Source organism: Betta splendens, chromosome 24 (genome assembly GCF_900634795.4).
Source record: "Betta splendens chromosome 24, fBetSpl5.4, whole genome shotgun sequence".
Taxonomy (NCBI): domain Eukaryota; kingdom Metazoa; phylum Chordata; class Actinopteri; order Anabantiformes; family Osphronemidae; genus Betta; species Betta splendens.
The window spans coordinates 417661-432984 of NC_040901.2; the positions used below are offsets into that span (position 1 = coordinate 417661).

At 38.2% G+C, this 15324-nt stretch overlaps 1 protein-coding gene across 2 annotated transcripts in view; it reads right to left on the reverse strand.

The window, feature by feature from the left end:
- The window catches only part of bach2b (BTB and CNC homology 1, basic leucine zipper transcription factor 2b), a 73229-nt gene that overhangs the window by 50430 nt on the left and 7475 nt on the right, over nucleotides 1–15324 (reverse strand). Inside the window, exon 1 of one of the 2 annotated variants that reach the window (XM_055506107.1) lies at nucleotides 13722–13992. The exons of the other annotated variant lie outside the window; for it this stretch is intronic. Within the exon in view, the coding sequence (XP_055362082.1) occupies nucleotides 13722–13736 (15 nt within the window). The 5' untranslated portion in view covers nucleotides 13737–13992. Of the gene's footprint in view, nucleotides 1–13721; nucleotides 13993–15324 lie in introns of those variants that run through there. 2 annotated transcript variants of the gene reach the window in all.

Below are 15324 nucleotides of genomic sequence, written 5' to 3' on the forward strand. Positions count from 1 at the left end.
TGAGCTTTCCACAGATAAAATCTGCACTCACTATCATTCTCTGATATCCACCGACAGTGTGAGTGGAGGACTGCTACTTACTCTGAGGTCGACCAATAATCCTAGGCCAGAGTTTTTATCTCTACAACTGCTTGTGCAGCAGGACATTTGCTGTTGCCCATCAGATGGTTTAGAAGCCTGACAGGAGGTGGACTGTCTTATGTTCTGGTGTGGCCCCAACAACCCGGAGCTGAACGCACAGAAGACAGTAGAGATGATCATAGATTTCCAGTAGGTCCCAGCTGCACTGCCCCCCCTCTACCTAAGAGACACCCTCATCTCAATCATGGACTCCTTCTACTACCTCGGGCACCACCATCTCCCAGGACCTCAAGTGGGACTGAGGATATTCAAGCTGCCATTTAAGATGTTGGTTCAGTTCCACACAACCTTCAATGAATCAGTTTATCAGCTGTTCTGTTACAAGAAGGCCTATGACTCAATGCCTCACACATGGATCATGGAATACTTGGAAATATACAAGATCAAAAGAACTCTAAGAACCTTTATACACAACTCAGAATGACAGAGCTAGGATCCTGTGGGACTTCCAGATACAGACTGACAAACTGGTAATGACCAACCAACCAGAGATAGTAGTGGTGGACAAACATGAGAACAAGGCTGTAGTGATAGATATGGCAATCCCAAGTGACAGCGACAATAAGAAGGAGCATGAGAAGATAGAGAAGTACCAAGGGCAAAGGGACCTTAATTAATATGCAGTATTAACAGTAACAGTAGTAGAATTGAAATTTGATCTGTCATAATGTAACAGTGTATACATCAGGAAATTAACTGACTCTACTCAGTACTGCAGTTAAAACAACAACAACAACAACAACAACCTCCTAATTAATTCAAACCAAAAACAAATAATTGCTTTTTGGTCTTATTCTTTGTTGACCAGCAGGCACTCCCTGTGATGATAATTGTGTGTGGGAGAGGCTCACAATGCACAGAGGACAAAGTTAAAACAGACAGATGCGTGAATTCCTTCCACTGTGAGGAGCCATGGGCTGGAGAGCCGGACAATGATATTGCGGGGCCTTTGTGGATAATATTGAGGTCAGACTACTCATCTCCACATTATCTCTGCTATTGATTAATCTGATCTCAGCCTGGAGCACTTGGGAGCAACTAGAAACAGAGCTGTGTCCTCTGTTATTGCACAGATCCCCACATGCTTAGAGAGAAACTAAGCAGTTTTATTTTAGCCTCGCTGAATCTCCTACACTCAAAATATATGTTCACTTAATGACACAACATAATTCGTTACTGCAGACTGTAACTGTGCATATACTTTCACATTAGGGAACAAGTTAACAAACAGAAAACTCAGTTGACTGAAGCTTTACAGTGAATGGAATATCTGAATCACTCACTGTAAGAAAAAAAATCTGTGGAAATGTAGGCTACGCCTACTAACCTCATTGTTTCCATAGAGGAAAATGCACAGAGGTTTTAACTCTCAGTTTCTCAGATCCCTGCCTGCCTCTGTGGAGGGAAGTGAGCAGAATACCAAGTGCATGGCGCTTAACTGTATGGTATTTATTTAAATACATCTATTTATAACTATATAATTTAAAACTAATTAACTTGATACAAATTCCAAAATTATAAATGAGATTTTATATTTTTTGTGTGTAAAAAAGTACAAATGTATCACTAACTGAACCTGTGTTGGTCATGTGTACACGAGATGCAGGGTACACCCTGGCATGTTACCAGGGCCACATATAAACACAGACAACCATTTACACCCACAGATTAGAGTCTGCAGTCATTGGGAGGAAGCCAAAATCTGAAATGTACTAAAAATTAATTATTTTAACTTAAATTTATGAAAAGTATATATACTAATACTACATAAATAAATAAGATCTGCTGTGCGCGCGCACACACACACACACACACACACACACACACCCTTGTACTTAAGTCAAAGTGAGGACCGCCATTGACATCATGCCTTCCCTAGCCCCTCACTCTAACCCTAACCATCACAACTAATGGCAGATGTCTAACCCTTGCTCTAAACTATGGTGTGGGAGGAAGCCAAAATCTGAAATGTACTAAAAATTAATTATTTTAACCTACATTTTGGAAAAGTATATATAATAATACTACATAAATAAATGAGATCTGCTGTGCGTGCACACACACACACACACACACACACACACACACACACACACACACACACACACACACACACACACACACACACACACACACACACACACACAGTTGTATTTCACATCTACGTGGAGACTCACCATTAACGTATCGCCTTCCCCAGCCCCTTAACCTAACCATCACAACCAAAGACAGACATCTGACATTTGCTCTCTACCTCAGCCCTAAAATCACATCTTGACCCTCAAAAAAGCCTTCGGACTGGTGGGGACCCGCCAAATGTCCCCACGTAGTCACAATGTCCGTACATTGATCGCAAAAAGTATGGTCCCCATGTTAAAGGAAAAACATGTGTACACACACACACACACACACACACACACACACACACACACACACACACACACACACACAAACACACACACAGTACATTTGCACATCCTACTAATTAATACATGTATACACCTACTTCATATGATCCTCCATGTTAATATTGGCAAGAACATTATCAAAATTTTCAACCAAACTAACCACCAACTGGGGCCTCAATGTTAAACGTAAAGTACAGTACATGGTAAACAAAGTACAGTTTACCATCTTTCTGACAGCTTTAACTTGAAAACAGAGGAATCATAAGCTTCAAGTTTCAAGATTAATGCTATATTAAGATATTTGGGTAGAGTTGCTGTATTGGATTGAATATTGTAGCTCTAGTTCCTACGATGTTAGACATGACTTAACATTAGAGGTTTTGTTGTGTATTTGTGCACTGCATTATGCTACTAGTGTTGTCAGGGCTGTGCTGGCCCTCTGATTGGACAGTATTACCTATGACATCAGACCTGCTGACAGGATCATGCCTGACAGAGGATCTCTGTTATGATTATAACTTACATTAAAGAAGTCATAAAGCAGATATTCACTTTAATTTGAAAAGCAATTTGAACATTTGATTGTCAGATGTTGTTCACACATACACACAGTGTTGTTTCATGTCTTTAAATAAGCATCTGGTTAATTATTTACAAGTCTGAGAGTCAGCAATTTAACAGCATAGCTGCCTGCATAATCTATCTTTTCTGATTTCTTCCCTTAAGATTTCTTTATTGTGTGTATACAGTCAAGATATAGTTTACAATGAAAGCTTTACTTCATCTCATTAAAAAAGGCCACAATGCAGTTAATTGCAGACACAACTGGTTGGTGGAGAATCTAGGTGAACATGGCCCCAGTGTGTAAGTGGTTGGGGAAAGGTCTGCTTGTGTGGCTTGCTGGAAACAGATGTCAAACAGGAACCTGTGTGTTTTAACGTCTCTTCTGCAACAAGCTTCCTGGAGACTTGCACTGCCTTAATGGGGGCTGGCCAGCAAACTGCTGCCTCATACACTACCTCGGTCACCCTATGACCTACTTTCTGCCAGGATGTGGGGAAAACAAAAAAAAACCCAAAGGCACCGTCAATGGTGGATTTGATAAAAAGTCTTGATATTTCTCACAATATCCCCGGCTGCTTTATTACCAACAAAACAGCAACAAAAATACTATACAATTCTTTAAATTAGCTCTGCAGTTAGCAAAGAGCTAAAGAACAATAGAGAGGAAAATGAAAAGATGGGGTGGGAAAAACTGGCTAGGGTGGCAGTGGACTTAAGCAGGGTTCACTGAGTTTATCTAGTAAAAAATTGACTCCTCCAAGTACACTCTAAGGCTCCTCCTCCTATCCTGTGTATACTTAGGGGGATTTTAGGGGTTTGTAGGGCTGCCCTTCATTCTGTATGTCAACATTTCCAGACCCTGCTGCCAAGAGTAGTGTGTATGTACATGTTTCTGTAAGGGGGTGGGGGTGCAGATAAAGAGAGGAAAGGTTCACAATCTGCCCGCTTTCCTCCCCCTCTCACCCTACAACGAAAGCAACTTTAGTGCACAAAAGAATCAGAAGCCTCACTCACTGCTGCACAACACTTTAAACTCCCATTTATTCATGTTACACACAAAAACATTCTTTGCAGCCTAACATGGCTGTCAGTTGTGTATGGAGATTAATACATGCCTGAAGCAATGAAGAAGCTGATCGTTCCACCATCTGCCTCAGCTTTTACTAATCACCTCAGCCAGATGGGTTTGCAGAACTTTAGGAAGCAGGACACTCAAAATAAATTCTGAATGTATATTTACACCCCAACATAGCATATTTTATGAAATCAGCTGCATGAAATGAATTGAAAATTTTCAAATTTCAACAAAATACCACAGAAAAATGACATCCCCCTTTGTTGTAAAGAAAATGTAAGGCACTGGGGAATTTAGTAGGTTAATTGTTTTTATCACCTTCATTGGAGATAGGTCAACCATTTCCATTTCATTTCTTGCCATTTCAACTCTATGAAATGGCAAGAAATAAGGTGAGGAGAGTGAGACATTTGTAGCTATTAATATATTCATATATTAATTTTTATTATATAAGGACATTTTCCACCATCAATTAGCCTACATCATGGCCTGCAAGTCCTGAGTCCCCAGATTCAGAGCTGGGCTACAAAAATTAACTGGCAGAAGAATAACCCCAACTTTTACCAGGCATATTTTACCAGTGTATGTCAGATAGTAAGTAATGTCTGATTCAGAAAGTACTAATAAGAACAAACATAAATCATTAACCCCAAGAAGTATATATTACTTATATACTCCCATTGAAAAAGCAAAACTGTCCCTCACAATATGACATTTAGCCTAATGCATGGTACTTGTTAAACTACCAGATCGGACAAAAACAAAACAAAACAAAACAAAAACAAGTGATGTCTGCTTTACAGAAAAAGGAAATCTGCATTGTCTCTGTTTTGTTTCCAATTCTCCTGTTCTCTTGGCCACAGCTACACCCCCCAACTTCCCAAAGGTCTTTTGTAATGGGGCAAAAGTATTTCCTTCGGGGATTATTAGGGTTTTCTAATCCTAAATGTTTGAATCCCAAGGAATCACATCCCTGGAAGCATTTGCATTTTAGCAAACCGAATAATATGAGGACTGTTAGATATTTTACTAACTTACTATGACTTATTACCGACTATGTTTAAATTAAAATACTTTAGGGCTGCAACTAACGATCATCTTGATAAAAAAAAAATATTATTTGATGGTTTGCTTATTAGAAATCCCTTATTAGGTTTTTTTTTAAACTAGATTTTGATTTTGACTCAAAACAAAACACAAAATTGAGCTCTGAGGCAACAGTGACAATCACTAAAAACCATGTCAAATTTAATGCTGCTTTTACATTTAGTGTCTGCACCGTTTAAGTTGCGCTGTTCTGTGGTGGCGCTGTTCATCACTATGTAGCAAACACTTAATAAAGAGACACGTGATGGATAAACAGCGTTTGTTGCCGCTGCTACATCTAGGACATCAGTGTTTCATTCTTACGTTCTCCTGTGTTGCTGTAGTATTTACAAACCACCAAAACGTTGTCTTTGTTTAATATTTAGTGCTCATTTGAAAAAAATTAGGCCGCAGCCTTTCTCCTGCTGCCGCTTGGTTTCTTTTCTCATTTCGTCAGCAGCTGCCTTATTTTGCCGCAGCGCTAAAAGATTTATTTAAATGTATTTATTGATTAAGGAATCAAAAGCTTGCTCAAGTGGGATTAGACAGGTTTTCTATACGTTACGTAAAATGTATGACATTACAATAATACATATAGACTGTGAGGTAGTGGCTACATGCATGCTACAAGATGGTTAAGGCAACCATAGTGGTTCCACTAGCTTTAATGGTCTCAAGTATCTACTCCTTCTGTATATGACCATTTTGCTTGATTATAATTATGATTACAATTGATGATGATTATGATTATTATTATTATAGTATATAAAAATATATTATATTTTACTCTCCTCACCCCTCCTTGCCATGCTAAATGTTGGACTGATGAACCTCCCTGCAGAACAAACCATGCATCTGTTAGAGAAGAGTTTAACAGCATAGACAATCTAGTTCATACATATACATTGAAAAGTAAAATGTGGACTATAACTTGCCTCTTTTCAGTGCTTTGTCTGTGGCAGGATTCTTTAAAAAGTCCTGTCTTGTGAAATAGTGGTCCTGGGATGAGCTGGCAGGCAAGATACCCATCCCCCACTGGTAAGGTCAGCAGTGTATTAAAATAAATCTGCACACGACCCACCACACCATGTATAGTGCTATTCAAAGCTAGCACTGGTGCACACTGCTTGGTGCTGGTCTGAACAATTTGTAGTTCCCCAACTGACCCTGGCCTCAATCCACCTGCCAGGCCCTCTGCACCTCCAACTCCATCTCCCCTGCAATTCTGTGTACATGATCTCACATGACTCAACAAAACCTAGGCCTAGGCAGGGTTGTCTGGAGAATATTATGGAAGGGAGTGCTGTCCCCAACTTGGCTCAGACTGCCATGCTGTCCCAGCTGACTAAAAATAAAACCACAAAAGGGTCCTTTACAGAAAAATGACTCAATACAGCAGTGAAGATTGCTGTCACATCATGAAACATTTTAAGGAAATGCTAGTGTGAATATGAGATAAGCCAAGTGACTGGAAATTCCTGAAATTGCTCCACATCACACTGCCACAGGCACACATTTACTCACTACATACATACATACATGTACACACACACACACACACACACACACACACACACACACACACACACACACACACACTTGCGATAGTGTGTGTGTGTGGCGATACTGCAAGCTTTGGTATCAATCTGATACCAATTAAATACTGGACCAGTATCACAGATATTGATAACTATACCGACTTTCAACTGTTTTGTATTTTGTTTTAAAATTTTATTATTATTTTAATAAAACTGAGACATAGTGCAACAGTAAATATAAATATATAATATAAATGGGTGGTGTTGTCACTGTATTTAAAATATTGTATTTAGCATTAGCATGTATTTTTTTCAGATTGATTCATTTTTGGCTTGAAAGTATAACCACACTCTTTTTTGCTTCCATCCTTCTGTTTCGTTTGTGTCCTCGCTTGTTTGTTTACCAGCCAGAGTCGCTGAGTCACGTGAGATCTCAAAGCAAGAAGGAGGGGGAGGGAAGGGGTGTTAGTGTGTGTCTGCTTCGCTCTGGCATACAGGCGCAGGCATGTCACTTACACACAGGCACTTAGAGATGCAGACAGACAAAATACTTAGGTTTTCTCTAAAAAAATGGCAGCAGTGTGGAAGAGTAAAAATTCAACAAAAACATTGATATTTTTTAACGCGTTAAATACTGTTAATGAGGTTTGTGCTGCAGTTGTTGAACTATTATGTTCCTAAAAGCACAAGTCGAAATAATTGAGTAGCAGCATTCTATAACTCAAAATGTTAAGTACTCCTAAATCGAAACGTAAATGTTATTCAAAGTCTCCATTTAAGCTTTTTCGAGTAAAACATTGTTTCACTGCTATGCAGATAACAATCCAAACCATATGATACACAATCTAGAGGTTATGTTACCTCAGAGATACATTATTGAAATTAAGTTAATTTGGAAGACCTGATGGTAGCTTTAGGTTCTACTGAGGAACCTTGTTGTCAGCTTTAAAGAGGACCGATCATGCGACATTCTGGAGCATTCATATGACTCTATGGGTCGCGCACACACACACACACACACACACACACACACACACACACACACACACACACACGTTTATTGCGCACCTGTCAACATACTTACTGAGTATGGTTTACTCTGTGTGCGTTCAACAATTAGGGTCATAACGCCAAAACACTCTGTCGGCACGCAGCCAACAAGGTTTCACTGTAACAGACATTAGCTTTGTTACAGGTGTGTACATTTCTCTACAATTCCACCTAATTCCGGTCACATGTAGAAAAGTTGATCAAGGGTAAATAGTTATATAGGTGGCATTGGTCATATACAGTCATATTTTTATGCAGCCTACCCTGTACTGTATGTCATGTTCCATTAGAGGAAAAATACAAAACACTGTCAATACACAGGATCATTTCAATATGTAGTTAAGATGAAAGCTGTACAGTAAGCAAGCATCTTTGTCATCAGTCATAATATTTACTGTACATTAAGGTAATCTAAACATAAACAATATTATTTTCCATAAATATAATAATAAAGTCAACAAATTATTATTTACAGGAGAACATACTACCTACCTTTATTACCCACTTTATGATTGTTTACCACTGTTGTCACCTTAAGAACTACATTTTCATTACTGTTATTTTTAACTGCTGTCATTTTCACTGTTAGTAGCTAGAGAAAAACAATTTTTTTACAGCCTGCATATTTTACAAATACTTTTTTAATGACAATAAAAAGATATTTAATCTTCTCTTAAAACCTCCAGACAATCCTATTACTGTCAATATAACTACACTCCAACCTATACTATAACCACAGCTGAACTGTGGCCATTCTAAAAGCTTTATGTTAATAATGTCAGAAGGCTAATGACCGGCTTATTATATTGCATTCAATTCTAATACTTAATGATGTAAAAATGAATGTTCAGTGGTAGCAGTACAATGTAGACATAAAATATATATGATGTCTACCACACCATCTATGAAAAAAGTTTCAAATTGGCTTACTGTAATATACAGTGATAAAAATCAAAAAATGATAACATAAAAAAACTTTATTTAAAATCCATTTGAAGTGAAACAAATAGAGTTTTTTAATATTTTGAATATTGAATACTCTTGCCAGCTCAATCGATTACAAAGACTAATATATTTGAAATGTTTATTTCTTTTAATTGTGATGATTATGACTGACAACTAATACAAAACCCAAATTCAGTATTAATTGAAATGGTTAAATATTATAATATTATAATATAATATAATATAAGACACCTGGTGCCACACTCTAATCAGCTATTTAACTAAAAACCTGCAAAGGCCTCAGTCTGACTACACAATCATGGGGAAGACTGCTGACTTGACAGCTTTCCAAAGGACGACCATTGAGATCTTGCACAAGGAGGGCAAGACACAAAGGTCATTGCAAAAGAGGCTGACAGTTCACAGAGCTCAGTGTACAAGCACATGAATAGAAAGGCAAAGGGAAGGAAAAGATGTGGTAGAAAGAAGTGGACAAGCAATAGGGATAACCACACCCTGGAGAGGCTTGTGAAACAAAACTTTTAATTAAAAGATGTGGGGGAGATTCACAAAGAGTGGACTGCAGCTGGAGTCCGTGCTTCAACAACCAGTACGCACAGACGTATGCCAGATATGTGTTTCAGCTTTTGCACTTCTTGTGTCAAGCCACTCTTTAACAACCGACAGAGAGCACCAGAAGTATCTCACCTGGGCTAAAGACAAAAAGGACTGGACTGCTGCTGAGTGCTTCAAAATTATGTTCTCTAATGAATTTCCTTTGTAAATCAAGGTCCCAGAGTTTGAATGAAGAGAGGAGAGGCACAGAATCCCTATGCTTGAGGTCTAGTGTAAAGTTTCCGCAGTCAGCGAAGCTTTGAGGTACCATGTCTGGTCTCTTAGTTAAGCTGCTATAGAGTTAGAGTTAGTTGAGGGACCGCCTTTTCACACAATCCCTGTTTCTATCCACTTACATACCACCGTTGTATTGCTTTTCCCTCTATGTCACTAGTACAGATGTGTTCCCAGCATAAAAAAAACAAGTTCAAAATTCTTATCATAACTTGTGTTTATCTTGTTTCTCTCTTGTGTTTAAAAAATAGCACTAATTTCATTCTTCTCTACAAAGTCAACATTTACAGTATTAACTAAAAAACCCTTGTTTTGCAGATTTTGCATCATGTTGATCACTGAAATAATATTTAGTTATGTAACCATGTTTGCTGGTTATATATCTGTGTTGCATAGAGTTAGCCAACTTCTCTCACTTGTGGACAGTGTTCCAGCATCAGATGATTAAACTATATTTCACAAGCTTTCTACATTTCTTAGTTTTGCCTCAGAAACAGCATTTTTATTGTCATTCCACAAGTTTTCTATTGGATTAGGGTCTGGGGACTGCGCTGCCACTTCATAACATTATTGTTGTTACTCTCTTGCTGGTGTGTTTGGGGTCATTGTCTATTTTAAAAAAATCCATTTCAATGCATAAGGGAGAATGGGCTTATAAAACATTTTGATTTATTTAAATAGATCCATGGTCCTGGTATGCGATAAATGCAGTAGGCCTAACACCATAGTAAGGAAAACATCCCTATATCATGATGCTTGAGCCATCATGCTTCACCTGTCTTCACAATGTACTGTGGCTCGAATTCATTGTTTGGGGGTCTCCTGACAAACTGTCTGCAACCCCTCGACCAAATAAAGAACAGTATTGCTCTCATCAATTCACCAAATGTTTAACAATTTCTCTTGACGCCAGTCAGTGTTACGTTTTCATTAATGGGACTTTGTAGGAGCGTCTTGCCAATAGCTTAACTTCAGATAAGCATCTTTTAATTCAGTGGTTCTTAACCTTGTCGGAGGTACTGAACCAGTTTCATATGCACGTTCAACAAACTGTTCTGTATTGAAAAAATACAATTGCAATTTTTTTTGTTTAAATTCAAGATATAGATAGTTCACAAAATGGAAAATTCATTACCATCACTGTGTTCAAAGAACAAAACCAATACAATGCATGAATCAAAAACTTATTTAAGAAGAAACGTATTACCCAATTTCCATCAGGCTACACCACTACACTAATAATTGCCTCATTCAACAGGTTAAATCCGTCCCTGAACGGTAGCGTTCAACTCAAAGACAGGCTGATTAAGCTGCTTGGTTTGCTTACCAGTCTCTGCACCATCAAGTCTATTCTTTTGCTAGTTTGTTGCAGTGCTGAACTCATGCGTGCTTACTTTCGCTCTCTTCATGTTGCTGAATAAATGGTGTAACTGTGCAAACAAACACATGCAGATCATTGAACCAATTAGCAGTGCTAAAAACGAAATTAAAAAAATCACTCACTGGTAACTTTAGATCTTCTTTGATCCTCTTTAGAGCTGCTTATTGCTTGAATTATTGTCATTTTGGCGGTTCTTCGATGCACTGAAATGGTATCTTTCCATTGTTTTTCACATTTTTCTAGGTGTTGTTTTCCATTTTAAGGCATTTAAGATAATTTTATTTAAATCATTTTCTGAACTTCTTTGTGTGTTTTGTCTAATGAACCTGTCTGCCTCCCCATCTCCAGATTAGCAGAGAACAGATACCTCAGAGACGCCTACCTCAAAACCAGGCAACAAGTAATGGTAATTTAGCCATGAATGAACAAGGTGATTGTTGTATAAGTGAGGGCAAATTATTAAAATAAATTTGTTCACTTTCAGGTTTAAGGAAGCATAGTATGATATGATCAGATATTTCCATTACTTTGTAACTATACTTTCTTTCAGGAAGAGTGGGCTTATCACTAGAGTAGCAGTTACCTTGTGACATTATTAATATATTAATCTAAATGAGCTTGAAGCATTTTATGTTTTTTTAGAAAAAAAAAAGAGAGAAAAGAATAAAGATTTCTAACTGCCCTTTGTAGAATGAAAAGAATGAATGGAAAGAAACTAAATTAAACTAACTTGTTTTTGTTGTTTAATAATAATGGACAATTGTATTAACTCTTTTTTAATCTACATTCACTATCCCATTTTATTTACTAAAATCTTCCTAAACACTGTTGCAGTTTACAGTTTTCCTTTGCAAGAGTGGAAGAAACTTATCTTAGGCGTTTTAGTCACTACATTGTCGTGCACACAAGTCATCGATGACAACAAGTGATTTGCAACTGTAAACTACTATGGCCTCTAAATCACTGATCATTTATCATAAAGCTCATAACCTTATCACATTGCATACTACAATGCTACAGTTTAAACTGCTGTATTAGAAACAAACATTAAGGGAAGTAAATAAAGTACCTACAGAAACAGAATGGGAGGGATGTAGTGAGGTTATGGCTAATGTCTACAGACTGTTTCGGTTCAAGTAACCTTCACTAATCAGCTATTGTCCCTTCAAATGCCAAGATTTCCTGCTGACTATGGTTAGGGGATACAGTTGTAGCACATCTACTAGACACTCGCGCAGACTCCTCATGTTTGCCAAAACAGAATAATGATGTATAGATAGCGATCATCTTACAGCTGTAAAAAGGTAAATACAATATGTTAAATAGTGGAATGATTAGATAAATGTAAAGCAGAGTGATTATATGATAATTGGCAAATGGTCTGCACTTACACTTTTCTACTTTACTGGTAAAGCCTTTTGGCAATGCTTCTTATTCACACACACTGGTGGCAGATTTTCTGTGCTGTTGAATCTGAAACACTAGGAGCTTACAAATGTGTCTTCATATAAAAAGCATTATCTAGTTTACAATAAAAAATGTCAAGCGCTACTAGTAATAGAATTTGCATTAAGACCCCACCTGTGCTGTGACATTTATAACGTTACTCAGAGTGGGAGCGTGCCAGACATGGCACTTTTGTTTATGTTATTTCCTGTTACGTTATTGTCATTATACTCCATTTTGATTTTATCCAGCTGTGTTCCATCAAAATTGTTGTCCAGTAAACCTAAGATCTATCTATCAATCTACGAAGGTAGGCAAAGAGCTGCCTCAAATAAAGTGCATTGAGAATAAAAACATCAGTCTGCACCACCAAGTATAGGTATAGGGAGCAATTTTAATGCAAAAAGCTCCTACTTGTTTATGATTATAATGATGAACAAAAAGATCATACAAAGGAGGAACATTTATTTTCAGTTTCACCTTAACTGGGGCAAATTTATCAGCTAAATGTCCAGGACAAAGGCTTCAATACTATTGTATTGTGTTTTGTCAGTCTTATTCAATGTTTCCTTGCTGCTGAAAGCAATAGCATTTCCCCATTGTGGGATTAATAAAGTCTTATCTTATCCTATCCAGTGTGCCACCGAAATTAAAGGCATCAATGCTGAGCTCAACTTAGGTGTGACAGGCAGATGCCAGAACGCCACGTGGTCGGCACTAAGCACTGTGGCAAATTGTACTCTCAACTTTTTCTCTTCTATATTCACTTTAGCCTGATACTGGATAAAGTTGTGTTTGTGTTTGTCTGAAAAGTATTAGGAGGAGCTGACATTTTTTGAGCTCTGACTTTAACAGACATTTCTATTTTGACATGCCTCTGTGCAAGAGGATATTTCATCTGATTAGAGAGGACAAATTAGAATGCCTTTATTAGTCCCACAGCGGGGAAATGTAGGGTCTTTTTCTTTTGATCATTTGTAGGCATATAGAAAATCTAATGATCTATTTTAAATTATGTTACGCTGCAATTGCAAATGTTTAAATATACATAAAACTACATTCGAAATGTAACAAATTCAACAAGAACACTGTCTGAATTTGTATTTTCTATGACTGTGAATGTTATTATCAGCTGCACTGAGTCTAACCACAGCAGGAAAAAGAATGTCTTCCTGTCAACATGTATATGTTTTGACGTATAAAATCTTACGAGTATGATCAGAATTAGTGCTACTTACAATTTTTTCCTTCATCTTCTGATTAGTGATCACTTATCCACAAGCAGCTTAAGTTAGTTTGACACATCTACATCACGATCAGTCAGAAAGATTTGTGGTTGAATACAAGATTGACAAGTGGGTGTTGCATGGGGAAGACGTCACCTTAGTGTTAAGACAAACTTTCCCATCATCCTCAACTACTACATTACTACAGAAAAGCTATCAATGCATATGCAACGGCTGATGCAGAAACCATGACAACATTAGTAACTAGAAATTAAGAGTTTTTCCTGTGATATTTGATGTAATCTTTGACACTACTTCTTGAATTTGAAAAGAATGTTTTCATTTTTTAAGCTCATTAAATGTAAGATACTTTAGTTACTTTTCGAAATTCTAATTATTTGAAACAAATTTAATTAAGTTCACTAAACTTATTTGTATTACAACGATGTAGATGTGGATGCACATCATACACATAACATCTGATATATATATATATATATATATATATATATATATATATATATATATATATATATATATATATATATATATACCACCACAATGTCTGGTTGGTTCGCCATTACCATTCTATCTGTCTGTATCTGGAAGTCCCACAGGATCTTGGCTCGCTCGTTCTCTACCACCTTGGGAGGTGTTTCTCACTTTGACCTTGGGGTTTCCAGTCCATACTCCGCGCAGATGTTCCTGTATACTATGCCAGCCACTTGGTTATGGCGTTCCATGTATGCTTTCCCTGCCAGCATCTTACACCCTGCAGTTATGTGCTGGACCGTCTCAGGGGCCTCTTTGCACAGTCTACACCTTGGGTCTTGTCTGGTGTGGTAGATCTGGGCCTCTATGGCTCTGGTGCTCAGGGCCTACTCCTGTGCGGCCAGGATGAGTGCCTCTGTGCTGTCCTTCAGCCCAGCCCTTTCAAGCCATTGGTAGGATTTGTTGAGATCAGCCACTTCAGTTATGTTCCCGTACATCCCGTGTAAGGGCTTGTCCTCCCATAATGGTCCCTCCTCCAGCATCTCATCCTCTGTTCTCCACTGCCTGAGACATTCACTCAGCACGTCATCTGTCGGGGCCTTATCCTTGATGTACTATGGATCTTGGATGTTTCATCCAGGATAGTGGCTCTCACACTCACTAGTCCTCGGCCTCCTTCCTTGCGGCTAGCATACTGTCTCAGGGTGCTGGATTTGGGGTGGAACCCTCCATGCATGGTGAGGAGCTTTCGTGTCTTAACGTCTGTGGTCTGTATCTCTTCCTTTGGCCACCTTATTATTCCCGCAGGGTATCTGATCACTGGCAGAGCGTAGCTGTTTATTGCCCAGGATTTGTTCTTGCCATTGAGTTTGCTTCTTAGGACTTGCCTTACTCATTGGAGGTATTTGGCTGTTGCCGCATTCCTTATTGCCTGTTCAAGGTTGCCGCTTGCCTGTGGTATTCCAAGGTACTTGTAATTGTTCTCAATGTCTGCTATTGTTCCTTCTGGGAGTGAGACCCCTTCTGTGTGGATTACCTTGCCTCTCTTTGTCACCATCCTCCCACATTTCTCGAGCCCGAATGACATCCCGATGTCTGAGCTGTAGATCCTTGTGGTGTGGAT